Here is an 18,316-nt window from a genome sequence, read left to right as displayed (position 1 = left end):
TGGAACTAAGTAATCCTCTCAAAAGAGAGCAGATGTGCAACAGCACAGCAAGGAATGAATGTCAAAGGACATGGAGGTGGCAGGAGTTGTCATCATCTGCCCTAGTAGCAAGGTCAAGAAAAAACAGCTGAAAAACCCAAACACAGCATTTGTGAGCCAAGAAGGGGTCTAAACGCCTGTCACAGACTTTAAATAAATGCAAAGCAAACCAAAATTGTTCCTTTCAGTCACTTCCCTTGCTATGTCAAACTGATTGAGGAGGGGCATGAGAGCCTTAAAATCAATAAGTTTGAGCTCTATTTATTAGTTTCCAGGGATTTTGAAATACATAGTTTGCTTTGCCAGCGTACCTCCAAAATTGTAAGGGCTAAAAAAACTCAGCAAAGACTGAGTCTGGTGCCATCACACAGCTGCAGGCAGAGCTTTGGATCTGAAAAAGCACCAGCATCTCTATTATAATATGTTATTTCAAAAAATAATACAATCTCCAAAATGCATCTTCTATATTGATTTCTATTTTATTATTAGTAGTTTTTTCAATTATCTAGCTCTGAGTAATATTCCATATTTCTCCTGGACTCAGAGATTTTACACAAGTTATCAGCAAATGATCACATTTTCTGTCCCAGAGTCATCCCAGCCACTGAGCTGCAGGAGCTGGGTGCTGGAAATGAGAATGGTGAGCAAAATGTGGTCATATGCGAACTTCTAGAAAGCAAAGGCATTTCTCAAGGAGCCTCCACCTGTCATCTGATGCACAGCAGAGCAGATGTCATGCCCTTGGGTGAGGCAGTGTCACTTTGACAAGAACAAGACAATGTCTGTGCTGAGTGCCTTTATCACTTGAACTTTTCCTCAAATGCTACAAATGTTTCTGGGAAGTCGCTAATGTTCGTGTTGGAGGGCACCACGATAACTTTGAAGACATGAAGTGGCTTTCAAAACACTGCCTGGGTCTACTGTGGGGACTGCCTTTGCCTTGGTGCCTCCACTGAGTGGCTGATTCTCAGAAAGAACATGATTGTTAATTTTATTGCAAGTGTAGTCCTTTATTAATCCACACACAAAGGTTATTCTTTCCCAAATTCTCTGATCTCACACTATGTTCCAAGCAGACATTAATTTAGCTAACAGAGGTACAAAATGCGGCAACAAAAGGTCATGGTGACTTTTTTTGATAAGCTGGAATAATGATTAAACTACAATGCAGAGCATCCCTAAGAAATAGTTATCTGCAGCTTAAAAGTTCCATTAAGTAGAAATAATTCAAGTAGAAAAACAATATATCCATATCTGTATCTGCAGACACAAGGTACTTTGCAAAGTTATTTGTCTACATATGGATTATTGAGGAAAAATATGCCTAAACTAAATCATTACTATATTCTTACCTATGCTCTTATGTTGCTATGATTAGTAGGTTATCTGAAAAGATTTGTCTAAAAGACAAGGCTTTGCTGTGGATGTACATTCATTATTGATCATGTCAAATGTATTTGGTTTTCCACACCTGTAGCCTACAGTGCCTTAAGGGGAGGGACCCTTGCCTTCAGAAGGTGCCACGGTTGTTTAGAAATGAAAAACAAATACAACAACCTGCTGACACATTCCCCACAGTGGTCCTCTGACAGGACACAGAGTGTCAAAGCAGAAAGAAGTGTCTAGAGGGATATGCTCATGCAGTGCAAACCAGCCTCTTGCTGCTGGGGTGCCATGCACAGCACATCCTGCCATCAGAGAGGAAACTTTCAGGCCTTCTATTCCACAGCACCACCACAGACGACTGTGACATTATCTTTGTTCTCCAGGCTTGATACTCTGCCCAGCTTCTCCATCCAAACCCTATTTTATGGCACTCAGGTCTCAGCACTCACCGTTCTCCGTCCTGCTGCAATACTGGTTCCCAGGTGTGCTCTCTGTTGTTCTCCTCCCAGAGGAAAGCCCTCCATACATTTCATAGCATCACTGCTGCATGGCACAACCACTCACCTTGTGGGGAAAAGGCTCATAAACATCCTATACCAAACTGATAGCTAGTGATAGTAGAGAGCTCTGTATTACCAGATTTGACCAGAAATCTATAGGCCCCTTTAAGTGGTGCCTTTTCCTCAATCTTCTGTTTGCTCAGCCTTTTGTTTTTCAAGAGCATATGCCTCTCAGCAGTCATGGATTTTGGTAGTATATAACCTAATACGCCTAAACCAATTGCTGATTGTTCGAAGAAAATATTCTCCCTAAATTATGGTAGAGTGTGGAAAATGACAGCAATGAGCTGTAGATATCAAAGCAAAGAGCCAGGTGATGAAAAGGTTCTTTTACCTTAAAACACTCTGCCAGCTTTAACGTCCAAAGTTCATGGTAGAGCCATGGCCAACACACAGGCAGGACAATCAGAGAATGGGTTGGGTTGGAAGGAATCCTAAAGATCATGTAATTCCAACCCCCCTGCCATGGGCAGGGATACATATGAGTCCCCAGGAAAGCTTGAAATAGCAGCAGCTCAACAAGTCAAACTATGCAGAGGTTCCTATACATGGGAATGCTCCTGGAAATTAGAACTGAATAGCAAAATGGGTCTTGATGAGAGGAGAACAGTTTATACTGTCACATCTAAATAGCCGTAACTTTGCAACATTGGATTTATGTCACTCATAACAAGTGAGAATCTTGATGGAATTAAATCCATGGGAGTTTCTTGAGAGGTTTTGGTACAGACACGGGAACTGCAGTAGCACAGTTGGAAGGTGAATGGAGAACAGCCTTGGCAGTTTGTGATAGCACATTACATTGGGATTCAGACAAGGAGTAAAACATAATGTAATGAAAAAGGCCCTACACAGTCAAGAGTGCCAGAGGCTATAATAAATACCATTAAACTAGGAATATAAATAGTAGAATGGCTCAAGATAGCAATTTGCCAAGTATTTGTGTTAAAGCTTTAAAATAGGTATTGGGTGGCAAGTTACACTCTGAAATCCAAGTATTTGGCACCTTTCAAAATACATCCTGAAAGTGCCACTCATCTTGAAAGTCAGTCAAGTCTTGACAGTTATTTTAAATCACTATTTGATTATATCTGACATTTCTGCTGAAAGTTTCATGAAAGTTAAACATCTGAGCTTAAAAATTTGGTCTGCTGTAGTGTTTAGTTTCCCAAGCCCATCCCTGCTGCCTGCATTGGCTACACAGACAGTGCGGCTGCAAGCAAGAGGTGAGGGGCTGGGGCACTGGTGTGACCCTGATTTTGTTTGGGGCAAAATCAGAGAACATTTACAGTGTGCAAAAAGAGGCAAGAAGGAATGTTTTGGGGAGGGGTGAGCAAGTGGGAGTATGAGTGAGAGAGGGAGACCTGGGCCCTGAGTCGCCCTGTCTATAATCCCCGTCACCAAACACTCAGTTATCAGAAACATTTCAGAGCCCTTGAGATTAAAGGCTGCTGCCATGTAAACAGAGCCTTATATTGGGAAGAATGAGTTACCAACAGGCCAGTGCGCAGCAGGAGAAGAACAAGGCGGGCCTCTCCGTCCCTCGCAGTCCCGGCCATCCCAAAACAAAATCCCGAGATGGGCAACAGTCTGAAAGCCATAGCTGCTTTTGTGCCCTCTAACAAGTGCCAGAAGTACCTCCTAGAAGACCTAGAAGAGATGCCAGTGGATAAAATGGTGGATCTGAGTGGCAGGCAGATGAGGCAGCTGCCTGTGCATATTTGCTCTTTTAGGGAACTGGTTAAGCTGTACCTGAGTGACAACAACCTTAACCATCTGCCCCCGGAGCTGGAGCAGCTGCAAAACCTGCAGATCTTGGCACTGGACTTCAACAACTTCAAAGCACTGCCCCTAGTTGTGTGCACGCTGAAGCAGCTGTGCATCCTCTACCTGGGCAACAACAAGCTCTGCAGCCTGCCCCTCGAGCTCCGACTCCTGCAGAACCTCAAGACCCTCTGGATCGAGTCCAACTGCCTGCAGTACCTGCCCGAAGTGGTGTGTGAGCTCAGACTGCTCAAGACCCTGCATGCCGGCTCCAACGCCCTGCGCACACTCCCTCCCCAGCTGCAGTGCCTGCAGGAGCTGCGCACCATCTGGCTGTCAGGAAACCTGCTGTCCGAGTTCCCTCCCGTGCTCCTGGACATGCCCTTCCTGGAGGTGATCGACGTGGATCGCAATTCCATCCGGTTCTTCCCCAGCCTAGCTCACCTCCCTGGCCTGAAGCTGGTGATCTACGATCACAACCCCTGCAGGAACGCACCCAAAGTGGCCAAAGGGGTGCGCAGGGTGGGGAGATGGTCAGAGGAGACCCCTGAGCCCCGCAAGCGATCCGGGGCGGTGATAGAAATCACGCTCGACGAGAAACCATTGCTACCTCCTGCCGCCAAGACCGAGCCAGAAGCTGAGCCCTGCTGATGCTCAATTGCTCCTTTTGCCCAAGGTGGCAGTGCACTCACGCCACTGCCCAACCTCTACCTCGCCCTTGCTTGCTGGTGTCCAGGGATCACCACACCACCTGGCAGTCATCAGGAGTATGTGCACCAGCTTGGAGATAATGTGACAGCAAAACTCTTGTACAGACCCATCTTGTACCTGTCTTTGTGCACCACCCAGCACTCTTCCTAGAACAGACTTCTTCCCTTTCCCGCTCCCCCCATGCTGGGACCACTCAGAGTTCACAGCAGAGATGAAGACTCAGTCTAGCTGTTTTCTATGGGTAGATTGCATGGAGCACATATGGACTTGCTGCTCTTCACCTGTGGGCTCACTCTTCTCCCTTCCACCTTGCTGAGGTGTCCCAGCTCAGCTGGAAGCTACTGTTCAAGATGGTCACTGCTGAGACCCACAGCTCTAAAGCAACCCACAGCATTTGTCTCAAATTACTTATCTGAAATGCAGCAACACCTTGAAGGTTCCCCTGTCTGACGCGTGCGAAGTGGTAGCAGAGTCCTGGCTGCACTTCCAAGGAAACAGCATGTATGAAAAGGGGGCTCTCCTCCTTTGCTGCTGCCTTCTTCCTGCAATAGTTCTTGGTACTGTTTGAGTACTGCCAAACAGCATTTCAAACGATGGTGAGGAGAGCTGTAGGCTTTACTGCTGGGTTTTGTTACTGACAACACTGCCTCTAAGGGCAGCTGTACAGGACAAGTTTTCATGCAGGAGCAAAGAAGAAAATGAAAGCCTAACTGAAAAGGAAAAGCTACAAGAATTGCAAAGGTAAACTTGCATGAATAAAATCCAGGGCTGTAAGCCTGTCACTACAGGCTTGCACATAATCTGAAGGTGAGGCAAACTTTACTCAACTGATTTCAGCTGCGTATTTCTCAAGCTTGCAGCTTGGACCAGCCCAGATCCCCCTAAAAATGCCCTTTTTTTTAAGCTTTGCTTTAATTGAGTAACAGAAATCTGTCTCAAAGTGACATTTTAAACTTTACGACTCCATAGCATGGTTGAATTAGATGAAAGACAGCTGTTTTAAAAGGGTGGAGAGCCGTGGCAGCACGCTCTTCTAGTAGAACTGTCTCAGCAGTGCAGCCTGCAGAAGCAGCAGTTGACTTCCCAGAAAAGATTTGATTCCATGCCAGTTCATGACTGCTTAAAGTCATCTACACGCTTGAAAAATTATCTGGGAATATATAGACTCTGCTAGCACGTGTTGTCTTGTTAAATGAAGTCCAAATTTGGATCTGGCTGGCACCCATGTAGTGTGCTACTAGTCAAATTAAAGTATACTAGCATCTTGCCAAGTTAAACCATCCTTCTTTGGAATTAACAGCAAATTCTTTATCTAGTCTTGTTCAAACAATTTCTTCCTACAAAAAGAAAAGTAGAACAAAGCTTTTTTAATATCCAAGGTCAATGTTTTATATCCCATAAAACTGAGCTGGTACTGTCTTCAGCTGAGGGGATGGGGAAGAGTGTACTTCCACTTGCTTAGCAGTGGTTTGTGTTGCACTCAGCTCTCTCCAGTCTTGTCACTTCTGGAGAGCTGAAGAGTCTCTGTCAAGAGTTAAGGGGAGGATTCTCTAAGCAGATTCCCTTCATTTTATGAAATCTAAGGGAGAAAAATGTTTGCACATATACTTGGTTATTTCAATTTAATCTTTCTGCTTTGGCAGACTTGCCCTGGTGTTTGCCAGGTGCTTTACTATACTTGCAAGGGCCAGAAAGGTCACAAGGCCTTGCAGGCATCATTCTGGGCCCCCACACAGACAGGGCCCCTGCTTGTCTGTGCTTACAGTCATCATAAATCTGCATGCAGACTTCTGCAGGCATCAGAGGCTTCCTTACAACCTAAGCACAAAGAAACCAGTCCAGTTAAGAAACATGTTGCCTTTGCAGTAACTACTAGAATGGGAAAGTGAATACAAAGACAGGCTACAACCGACATGAAAAGGGCAGGGCAGAAAGGGCAGGAAGTCAATGTTATGGAGCCTGGCACGTTTTCTGCTAAGTGGCCGCTACTGCTAAGTGCCCTCTACTGTAAGTGTTCGTAAAGTCAGCGCAGTACTTTAGAGATCAACACTCAGACTGTTTGGTCCACAATGTTGCTATCTCTCCCAAACTCCATGTTCCTCTCAACTCCCCTCAGCAGAATGTAGAATCTGTGGTGTAAAAAGCTGTAAAATCACTTAGTTGTAGTTCTGGGCATTGACTGAGGTTCCTCTTCCACTCTCTCTCTTCCATCATAAAAAAAAAAAAAAAAAAAAGAGTAATATTCCAGTATCCCTAGAAAAAGAGATCATCTAACTTCAGAGCCTATTTCTAAAACCCCAACTCAAAACCTATGCAGCCAGGACTGGAATACACCACTTGCACTAACACAGCAGGCCAACATGAACCAGTGAGCAACGAGGGCTTAGTCACTCCCTGAAGCATCCAAGGCCTGAGGATGTGCACCGCAGCAGTCCTAATGGATCTGCCCTTCCTGGTTGTACAGAAAAGAAATACAACTTTGGGGAATCTGAATTATTTATTTCTAGCTTTTTATTTCTGTGTATTTTAAGTGGAACCTGGAAGGAACAGAATGAATAGGGTTGTATAAAACCCCTGGTTTATACACCCCTGAAAGTGAATTCCTCCCCACAACACATAAAAGCTCCAGTAAGTAAAAACCAACTGAAGACAGTGCCATTGATGGAGACATTTATCTCAAGCTTCTGTTCCATAACCTCACAAAAACTAGACCATTAAAAAAATTTACTAGGTGAGATCTGGTCCACACATCCTCAGGAACTGAAGAAAATTTAACAGGGGCGATGGTCTGGTACACGTTTTCTGGGGAGAAAAAGAAAAATCAGAAAATTCCCACCACGCTGATGTCCACCAGCCCCTCCCCACCCACCCTTATTTTTAATCTTTAGTTGGTATTTTGCATTCAGTGACATCTTTATCTCACAGCACAAAAAGCAGTATCACCTCAAAGCTAACACACCACCTATGACCATGGTAAAAAAAATCCTGTGATTCAAAAAGCACTGAAAACTACCTGGTAGCAGGCACCCATGGGATAACCTGCCTAACAGTAGCAAATCTTCCCAAACCTTTTAACAAACGTGTTCCTGTTTCAGCTGCAGACTCTATCTCAGAAGCAGCTGGACATTTCACTACAACTCTTGCCAAAAGAAAAAAGAAAGCATGATCCCTTACATTTTGGTCAGCCACTTGTGCAGATGCTTGAGTGCTATACACAACACAAGCAGCTGGTGACCTAAGATTAACTAGGCATTACTCAGGCACAGCAATTTAAGTTTGCTCATGGCTCTAAAGGCCTGACAATACTGCTAGCTAATGCAGTAAAATTATCTAATATGAACATCAGTATGTCAGGTGTCAGGCTCCATTTCAAGTGAAGTATTTTTAGAACAAGACTTTTCTGCACCACTACTCTTCCACAGGAGGTTTACTCTACACCACTGTGAGCGACCATGCAGATACTCTGGTCATACCTTGGTGCTGCTTTAATGATGTCATCTACACGAAGAATCATTTCTGCTGCTTCAGCTGCACTCAGCAAAACTTGTCTCTTGACCTGGAAACTTTCTGTTACTCCCAAAACTGACATGTCTCCAATGACACCCTCTTTCATATCTGGAAGAAGAAATACATTAAGAGGTGTTTTTTTCGGTTTTGTTTTTTTTTAACTTGGCTTTTTTTTTAAGGAAATTACAAGAAGCTGAGAGCATAGTAACTTACATGCTCAGATGAACTACACTGATAGTAAGGGAAGTATTAAATAAAGTCTTTTACCTCAAGACTCCTGATTTAAGCCTAATGTTGCAATTACATACAAACAATTAATGATAAAAATTTTATACACTGTGATAAGGAGACAAGATCCCAACAGGACTCTCCACACTATTCGCTTAGATATATTAACTTCAAGGTTCTTCTCCACAACTCTGGTTGTTGTTTGGTTGTTTTTTGGGGGCGGGGGGCGGAGGGGGAAGAAAGGAGCAAGGGGAAGGACGTGTTCGGTTCTGCTGGGTTTTTAGCAGGTTGCTGGTTTTAAAACAATGTTTTCTTTTTAAGCTTCCTATAACTAGACTCAGTGTAAGGAAAGTGGTTTTTAGAGGTGTAAACCATCCACTTCAAAAATAAAGGTTTTCACTCCACTGTCAAAAGCCTGGTTGAACAGAAAAGGAACATAGTGCTGTACACCCAAGTTCTATGCAAAGCAAACAAATCAACATACTCAGTTCTCCCAGCTGATAATATGTGACAGACATATGTGAACAACTTTAATGAGCCTAATGGACCTGCCAAACAGAAATTCAAACACAGAAGTAAAACTGAACCCCTTACCCAGTCCATAAGTAGTCTTCCCTTCACTATGAGCAGCTCTGAGCTGAGCAACCAAATCAGCACTGTCATAGCCAGCATTATCAGCTATTATTGTTGGGATCTAAGGGGATAAACACAGGTTGTTTTTACTTAACACAGGGACTGATCCCTAGTAAACATGAAACATACTTCGATGTTTTAAGTTTACAGCTGAATTTCAAAAAGATGCTTCAGAAACATGGCAGATGATCTGTTACTGTGTTCAGAAGATATAGAAAAAGTAAAAAATCCAAACTACTTTTCCAAGAATTTCAAGATCCTGGTGTAAGAAAGTATCTAAGAGGACAGAAGTATGTTAGCAGATTTATCAGTTCATTTTACATGGACAGAAGAAAAAAAAGAATCTTGTAGTTTATCATTTCAGACTACAACTAAAGAAATGTTTCCATTTAAACAGCACAAGCCTGCTGGTAAGCACATTAACCACCTGATCATTCTGTTCACTGTTTCCGTGACAGCAGTGCAAACTTGCATGTGCTGACTGAAGAGGTCACGTGTTACTATGCTCTTGAAATTAATTTTCTTAGGAGAAAGGTTTTGCCTAATTTAAATTGCAGAAAGTAAATTTCTTCTCAAATTGACAGCCTGTTAGCACAATTCTATTAATGTTTCTTGTAACACTCTTACTTCCTACTAAGATGCAATCTACAACCCAAGACTAGAAACTTGTAGATAGTACTGGAGTATGAATACACCCAAAGAGCTCTAGAGCATCAATGGAACAGAAGGGTCACTCTTTTCTAAATCAGTCATCAACTACGTAAGATGAGATTTTTATGTACTATTTCTACAGCACTTTTAACTAGCAGGTAAGGTGAACAAGAACCAATTAGAGGAGGGCTAGCATATAAACCTGCACAATTCTGTAACATGCAGAATTATTAAAACACCAGTACTTTTTCCTAAGACAAAAAACAAAATTCTCCCTTTGTTTATCCAAGATGTGTTGCTAAACTTCACTTTTTTATTTCAGAAAACCAAAACTTTTAAAGTGAAGCAACTATCTGATGTCACAAGTTAGTAAACTTCATGAAGCTTTGTCTCTTAATCCAGCAAACTGATTAAATATACCTACCATTCGTAAAGCCTTAGCAAAGGACTCCATTGCAACAGACTCTTTGCCAGGTGTTCTGACAGCAAGTTCTGCAACAGCATTAGCCATCAGCATCTCTGAACAACCTATTCATTGAAGACACACAGATGTTATATATCTGATGTACAGTAATACAAAATGTGTGTCATATACAAAGAATCTGATATTCACCTCCACCATACACAGTTCTTGTGTCCTTCACAGTCTGGGCCAGGACACAGAGAGCATCATGCAAAGACCTCTCTGCTTCATCTAGAATCTGCTGTGTGGCTCCACGCAAAACTATGGTGCAAGCTTCACCTGGAAAGCACAAATGCAAAAGGATTAAAAAGAGAATCCAGGACACAAAAATAGGCTATCACAAAGCATTTTAAATGGTTTTGCTATCACTGCAGACAAGTTTTGTATTACTTAATTTTGGGAGCAAAAGCAAGCGTGATGACATTTCAAAGATAGGATGAAATTATGTACACAGTGCTATTGCTTTGGTTCCACAACACCTTATTTAATTTAACAGAAAATTAATATCACCTCAAAACTCCTTGAAAACTTAAGAGAGTATTGCTATTTACTAGAACAAGCTCTCAAAGCTGTTTATGTATGATATATTGCTACTTTTCTTGTCAATTTAATCTCCCAAAGCAGAAGTCTTGGTTCCCATCTTTAAAAATGATTGCATGTTCATTTATGCAACATGAAACATACACAGGATTTTTACTGAAAAGCAAGACTTTAATAAAAACAGTGACATGAATCATTACAAAATTCCTATGCCTCACTGGAAACTGAACAGCATTAGCAGAGGGTTACAGTAACGTTACCATACACCATTAGTGACAAAACACTTACCCATTGCTACTCCAGAGAAATGAATGAGTTTATCTTCTCCAATCATGACTTCTTCAATAAGCTTGCAGCTTCCTAGTTTTACTAGCTCAGGGTGATCAAAGGTTGATGCAATTTCACCACCTACAAGTGTAAGATCATAAAGCAATCAGAGCTCACAACGAAAGCATCCCTTCAGGCAATGTCTTACCAAGAGGGGACAGGGAGGGGATGTGAAAAAAATCATCTTTGTAATTGCCCCAAAATAAATTTAAATTAACAATACTGATAAGCCAAGATTTTCTCATGTCAGCATATGGCACCAGAAACCTTTAACCAATGCTGATAAATCCCTAAAACACCTATGTTTTGTTTCACATCACAAGGACTACAATGCTTTCGAGTTGTGTCTGATAGCAGAATAAACATTCATCTTTGCTAGCATTAAATTGTCAGTATGTTTCAAGTTTTCACAGTATTTACTAATTAAATATTTAGAAAATACTAAATGAAGTCTCTTATGCTTTAAAACTTGAGCTTGTGACAGTATTCACTTTGCCTGCCTGATGATGGCTGAGAACCAGTGGCCACCATTCTCCTGCATCACAAGTCTCATTCCATGCTGTAGCAGCAATACCGTGCACAATTTGTAAACTGCCATATTGTCAACAAAATAGGTACTACAAAGACCAAAATGTCTTTGAACAGAACACTGCTCTAGTTCTTTCCTCTTCCTATTAGAACACTCTTTGCATTACCAATGCATGCTCAGTTATTCCACAGTAGCTTGCAGCACTGTGTAGTTGCAGCACTATAAGGAAAACCAAGATACATAGCAGAGAGTTTGTGCATATTAAAAACTTGTCTTTTTTTCAGCTATACTATTCAAGCCAGTGTGGTCCGGTAAGGCCCATTTGCTCTGCCTAGAAAGCTTGCTTTGAATTCAGAAAGAAAGCAATGCTCCTCTCAATCACATATTTGCCTCTGTCAGTGTGCCTACTGACAGTTATATACAATTGGTACTTCAGTTTTGCTAAGATAAATAAGTCATTGTCTTTTCCTTTCTCCTGCAAAACTACTTCATCCTCCTGATCACTTTCAGAATCAACTATGATGTTCCAGTTAACTATCTCTAACTTCAGCAACGAGAATTATCTGTAGCATTCCAGAGATTTCATTTTCATTAGTTACTAGAATCACATTTATGCTGACCACTATCAGAATATCCAGGTTGTTCATGTCATTTGAGGTCCACCTCAAGTCGACAACTCAAGCCCACATTTTTAACAAAGGATGGCTCTTTAGTCTTTTCTATCATTACAACTGAACAACAGCCATGTAGAACAAAGTGTTATTATCACAGAATCAAGAACTATTAGTATTAATTTGTGGAGTTCTTCTTTTATTGCTAAGTTTCATCTTTTCCTTAGAAAACAAACATTTCAAAATCTTATCCGTCGGGAACTTAACTAAAAATGTTTTTAAAATATGGAAGAAAATTACTAACTGGCACTAACTTGCTAAATTATATCCCATGTTTTCCATTATGATCCTTTATTCAAAGATGCTGGAGAAAAAGAAGCAATGTTCAAGTAAGTTTAATGTTTACTAACGATCAAACAAATAAAGTGCCCCTCCAAGTTCCATACAAGATGGTACTCTACACACCTGTGACAAGAGCCAGACGTTCTACACCAGCAAAGTCTGCATGTTCAATAGCCATGACACCAGCAGCTCCAAAGAGCTGTTCAGGGTAGTTGTAGATCAGCTGCCTAAAATTAAAACACATCTCCCCATCACACACAGAACAAACCTTTGAAAATAACAGAGTAACAAAAGACACCAGATTCTCAGTAGCATGGACACAGGACAGATTTCTGAAAGCTACTAAAGCAGTCAATGTATGAGGCACCTGCCACACATGGAATGTTACACAACACAGAAGCAAACACAGTGACAGGAAAACATAAAATGCTAAGAAAAAAAACCAATTCAACCTATGATGCTTTTTGAAATACCCTTCCTCTGAAGAAACACTATCACACTAAGCACAGGCAGCCATATGCTTTAAGTCCTTTGATCCTAAGTGCCTGCTGGGTACTTAACTGCCTATTCCAGCAGAGTGAACTAGAACAACATGGGAAGCAACGTAACTCTCCCCTTTTCTCAAGAAATACATACCTGTTAATAAAGCAATTAATTCCGTGTTTAAGAATACGATCCACTTTCTCCTTCATTTTTTCTTTTTCTGCCTGCTCTATTTCTGCCACTTTTGCTGTAGAGTCCACTCTAACACGAGAACCAAAAATCTAAATGAAAGAAAAGAGAGATCACTCTCAACACTCCATTTACAGAAACACTGTATCTCAACAGTAGTTCTGCCACATACCTTAATCTTGTCTGTATCCATACCAGTATTTGCAATAAGAATCTTTGCATTTTCAATTCTTTTTGGTTGATTTACACCAATCTTCTTGTCAAGTAAAAAGCCTATAGTAACAGAAAGGTCTTGTAAAACTTCCAATTAAAAAAGGAGTACAATTCATAATTATAACAAAATCCCCTCATCTTTAGTATTCAATTTAATAATAACACAGTAATGTTTCCTATAACAAATTTACATAGATGTGTAACTTTCAGAAGCTTTATTTCTCAAGTGCATATACGGTCAACACTCAAAAGACTTACCTTCATCTAAGTAGGAATCAGCCAAACTTCCACCAAGTTTCTTAATGACATGGATAGCCTCCAAGTTACCAGAACCTTTCAACCTAAGAACAGCTTCTACAGCTAGCTTGACAAAGTGATCCTTATGGTGAGTAAGTAATTTTGATGAAAGAGTTGTTCCTGCAATGTTCATCAAGTCTTCACGGAACTTCACTTCATCATTACTACAATAAAGACAGTTCAGTTAAAGTGGAAAGTCTGAAAGCCCTACCGCTAGCTACCACCATGAGTCTTTGTTCACTTCCTCTAGCCTGTGCCTTTATGTACCGTATTCTGTTTTGAGGAATGCTGCACAGAATCCCTCCACTGTCCTGGAACACAACCTTCTATTTGAAATACAGGTTTTGTTAGGAGAATTTTCGCATTCAGCTTTAGAAAGTTTGTGCTCTCAAAGTGCCAGGCAAGGGAAATTGTTACATTTTAAATGTGAATGTGAAATCTGAAATAACACTTCAAATTTTTGTTCCAGGGAGCAAATTACTGCTTGTATTTCGTTTCTGCACATCCTAAGTAATTCTGAGTATCAAAAAGCTTCTGTAATTCACTTGAAATAAACCCCAGTATTTTTTTCTCAACTGTTAAAAATCATTAGCTCAGCCTTCACTATACTTTAATACGAGCGAAGATTTTACCAATGGACTGTAATTCGCACTGATGTTTTGATCTTGAGTAGTTTTTTGTGAAGAGCAAATGGACATTACTAACCCATGATCCACAGCTGCTTTCAAAAGTGCCTCTCTTGAAGCCTTTGTGGCTGCCCTCCAGCCTGCAATGATGGTCTGAGGATGAATCTTCCTCGCAATCAGTAATTCTGCCTCCTATTCAAATGAAATCAATATTATTTCCCCCCCAAACGTACAGTTACACTAACTAGAAAAGACATGTTCATTTATGAATGCAACTTAAAGTGTACTTGAAAAATGACTATCTTCATTTTTCTGAGGGAACCTGGCAAGCTGATGGATCATTCCTTAAGATGCTCTTGATCCCAGTTCCTGGACTTGAGATGATCAAACTTTCTGACACAGCTCTGCTAGCAAGAATTACTCACTTCTCATGTCCCTTTCACAGTAATTTCAGGTTTAGAGTTTGGCAATGTAAAATTTTACATAAACAAAAAACCCATACAGAGTTTAAAGGAACACCATGAATTCAGGTCTTGAGCAAGGAACAGAATTTAGCAGTAATTTCCTCATTAATGTTATGGAAAAGGATTTCAGAGGACTTAGCCTCACAACTAAGCAGTGCTGCATGCTGCCCAGTGCAATAGCCAGGAAGTGACCTGTTAGAGTCAACTTAAAATACTTGAGAGTTTATAAAAAATAATGTAAGGAATAATAGTCTAAAATAATACCAAAAAAATGATGATGCAATACCTAAGGGTTGTTTTTTCCCCCTACCAATTTCAACAGCAAAAGAGCAAGCTATTCCTTCCTATGCTATGGGAGCCCTTTTCAAAAGCGCAGGATAACACACCTCCTACTGGTGGTATCAGACAACTACACTGGCAAGCAAACATCTGAAAAAATGTAATACATCACCCTCAGTAATTCAGCTGCCAACACTGTGACAGACGTAGTTCCATCACCAACTTCATCATCTTGAACCTTTGACATATCTGAAGAAGGAAAACATAGTATTAATGCTATTTTTCTCATGCATTAGGAGGAGAGAAACAGATCTTATTCTTTGCGTAAAGAGGGAACTCCAAAAAACAAACACAGAAAAACACGACCTGCAAATGAAATTCAGCATCCTTCAAATTCCTGCTCTTTATTTGCAACCTAGACACCAGTTTCAGCCTGGTGATGGTCAAGATGCTCCCCTCTGTTCCCAGTCCTAAAGATGCTTATCAAAAGGAAGTACAGCTGGATAGAAGCTCTAAGGTACAGATACAGGATCAGAGACTATAATAACCAGGTCTGCTGCATGAACTGCTGATAAACTGGGACCCAGCAAACATAAAATCATTAGGAAATCTGACACCCAACTCTTCAGGCTCCTGCTTGTCACCAGAACCGGACCACTGAAACAGTAAGACAGTTGATCACAGAGGTAAACTCTGTCCAGAAGTACAGTGCTCACTGAGTGACAGAGATTTAAACCTGGGAGAACCAGAGAACCTCTGTTGCCTCGTAGATTTCTGTTCTGAATTTTCCCACTGAAAAAAGAGGGGCACACAGCTGTCTTTTGTCCCTTCTGACTCCTGGGACAAACCATGGTTGCGGGAAAGAAGACATCAGAACAGTTCTGAAGAGCAGCATACACCTCAATTTTACTTTTTCAAAACTCCGTAACTCTTGCAGTACCCTGCCCTCCTTACTTCAGGATTTCTGCTCCCCCCCTTCAATTTTTCACAGTATTTCAAGAACAGTTTTCTAAGAACAAATAAAAACTCTGTAACAGAGTTACAAACTAACAAATATCAAGCCTTTAAGAACTCACCAACTAAGACCTTGGCAGCTGGATTGTCAACTCCAATAGCTTTCAGGATGGTTGCACCATCGTTGGTAACTGTCACAGAGCTGTCTCTTCCAGTACTTAAAAGAATCTTGTCCTACAAGATGTGAGATTTCAAACACTGCTTGAAAACGCACTGTAACTATTAAAGCCACATTAACAGGTATGACTACTGAGAGCCTGCAGGTGTCTTACCATGCCTTTAGGGCCCAGCGTGCTCTTGACTAGGTCACCAATGGCGATGGCACCAACAAAGGACGACTGAAATGAAAATAAACATACCTCAGGGAACAGTTTATTTCTACTGTAATACAAGAATTATACACTATCACGTAGCTTTCAAGAGGACATTTCAACCAACCCTTCCACCTCTTTCAATGGAGGCCGTGTCCAAGTTTCTTTACTGCTATATTTTGATAACCAGAACAAATATACTTAATTCTCACAGAAACCATTAAGTCTGTCTCAAAGCCAGAAAAAATGCCTCCCAATAAAACACCAATCTTCTGAGCGCCAGTAGTTACTTCGATTTTGACAATGAAGAGTTTCTCTAATTTTCAGTATGAACAACACTCCTCCTCTCTTCTGTTCGCAGACGTGCAACAAGGAAAGCCAGTTAGAGACAGAAGTTCCATATCATGATAAAGTGAAAGTATTTTTAGTAGTAGAAAAGACAAAAGTTTAATTACCTCAGGTACTACCAGTTTCTTAGAGAATTAAACTTACCAACCGAGCTGTTTCTGCTTTCTCTTCATCTGCACCTGCCTTGAAAATGTTGACAGGAGCAAGGGAAATGGATGCCTGAAACACAGATATCATAAGGATATTATTCTAGCTTCAATAAAACTATGTGTTTTAAAAATCCCTGACACTAACAACCTCAACAATGTTTTTATTAATAAAATTACTTCCATACCCCATTTTGTTGTGATAAAAGATATATTTAAGAAACAGTCACAGTTCTTAAAAATCTGCCTGGCAGTCTCATAGTCCTGAGAAGGGGTTACGAGGCCGAGCGCAGCTGCGCGCAGAGACGGCGGCGCACACGCCCCCGGCCCCACCAGCACACCGCTCATGGCTGCGCCTGCACTGCCGCTCTGCCCGACGAACCGGCCTTCCATGCGACCCGAGGGCAGGCACAACCAGCAGGAACTAAAAAAACTCTATTTACTGACCATGCTGAAGCGTTAGCATTTTAATACCTATGCTGATTTTTTTTTTTTTTTTTTTTTTTTGCATATCAAGGCAAATTAATTACAGCAGTTACCAATATACGCCTTTAAGGACCAACATTTGCAAAGCATCCAAGGCCTTAAAGAACAAGGATCAAATAGCCAAACATCCGTATCGCGGCTCCCGGCACTCAAGGCGGGCTGGGAGGGCTCACCCCGCGCGCGCCCGGCCCCGCCCCGGCTCCAGAACCTTCGGGGCCCCCCGCCACCCGCGCGCGGGGTCGCGAGCGCCGCCCCCCCACCCCCGGCACAGCGCGGGGAAAGGAAGGGCGCGGCCTGCACGCCTCGCACGCGCGCCCGCGCGGAGCGCGGCCCCGCCGCACCCCCGGCCCTGCCCTGCGCCAAGCCACCGCCGCCACCGCCCCGCCGCTCACCATGGTGCCGGTACCGCCGGGACCCGCCGTCCGCCGCCTCCTTCAGCAGAGAAACAGCGCCGCGCCGCAGCCCCCACGAGCTCCACCGGAACGGGCGTCAGAGCGGCCGCCCCTTCCGGCGGCGCCCCGGCGTTCTGGGAGCCGCAGTCCGGCCCCCGCCCCCGGCGCCTTCAGCGGCTGCGCGGCTGCGGGCTGGGTTCTGTGAATTGGAGACCTGCGGGGGAGAAATTCCTTACGGCGGTGCAGAAGCACTGGAACAGGTTGCCCCAAGAAAGCGTGGGTGCCCCATTCCTGGCAGTGTCCAAGACCAGCGTGGATGGGGATCTGAGCAACCCGGTCTAGTGGAAGGTGTCCCTGCCCATGGCAGGGGGTTTGGAGCTAAGTGATTTTTAAGGCCCCTTCCAACTCAAACTATTTTATGGTTCTGCGGTTCTGTGATATGCCTGGAGGTCAATTCTCAGACAGGTCAAAAGCATTTTTAGTTACTGCTTCTGGCCTCCAGTGCGCTTGACAGACCATCCCCGATGGCTGGTCATAGACCACGTCTGCAGTTAAAAGCAGTGAACAGGAGCACAAACTACTCAGTACATTTTGCATTTCAATACAGAAAAATTGGTAACTATGCCCCTGGTAACTTTGCCAGTGTGAGACAACACCCAAACCCTGCTCTGTCACAGCTTTTCCTCTACACAAAAAGCCTGTTACCTGGTCATATATAAAGAAAAGAGAACCAAAACATGTATTATTTTGTATGACTCATCCTCAAGAATTAATTCC

At 42.3% G+C, this 18,316-nt stretch overlaps 2 protein-coding genes across 2 annotated transcripts; one reads left to right on the top strand and one right to left on the bottom strand.

Moving 5' to 3' along the window:
• The first annotated feature begins 3,484 nt into the window (after positions 1-3,484).
• LRRC10 (leucine rich repeat containing 10) lies at positions 3,485-8,248 on the top strand. Its single transcript, XM_010413673.4, has one exon. The coding sequence runs from the start codon at positions 3,564-3,566 to the stop codon at positions 4,398-4,400; it is 837 nt and encodes a 278-aa protein (XP_010411975.1). The 5' UTR covers positions 3,485-3,563; the 3' UTR covers positions 4,401-8,248.
• CCT2 (chaperonin containing TCP1 subunit 2) lies at positions 6,954-17,649 on the bottom strand. The gene is made up of 16 exons (XM_039571246.1): positions 17,540-17,649; positions 16,660-16,734; positions 16,129-16,194; positions 15,919-16,030; positions 15,015-15,091; positions 14,179-14,291; positions 13,435-13,637; positions 13,136-13,236; positions 12,928-13,055; positions 12,415-12,518; positions 10,771-10,890; positions 10,093-10,221; positions 9,904-10,007; positions 8,790-8,889; positions 7,934-8,075; positions 6,954-7,262 (listed from the first exon to the last, which is right to left on the bottom strand). Exons 1-16 carry the CDS (start codon positions 17,540-17,542, stop codon positions 7,232-7,234), a joined length of 1,608 nt encoding a protein of 535 aa, XP_039427180.1. The 5' UTR covers positions 17,543-17,649; the 3' UTR covers positions 6,954-7,231.
• Between the last annotated feature and the right edge of the window lie 667 nt (positions 17,650-18,316).

This window comes from Corvus cornix, chromosome 1A (assembly GCF_000738735.6).
Source record: "Corvus cornix cornix isolate S_Up_H32 chromosome 1A, ASM73873v5, whole genome shotgun sequence".
NCBI lineage: Eukaryota > Metazoa > Chordata > Aves > Passeriformes > Corvidae > Corvus > Corvus cornix.
Note: the sequence above shows the minus strand (reverse complement) of the source record. Positions and strands in the feature narration are given on the sequence as shown.

Coding starts and splice junctions, on each gene's coding strand:
- LRRC10 (XM_010413673.4), top strand. CDS start 3,564: ATGGGCAACAGTCTGAAAGCCATAGCTGCTTTTGTGCCCTCTAACAAG.
- CCT2 (XM_039571246.1), bottom strand. Junction 16,195..16,659: donor AAGCAGAAACAGCTCGGTTG/GTAAGTTTAATT, acceptor TTTTCATTTCAG/TCGTCCTTTGTTGGTGCCAT. Junction 14,292..15,014: donor TGGCAGCTGAATTACTGAGG/GTGATGTATTAC, acceptor TCATTTGAATAG/GAGGCAGAATTACTGATTGC.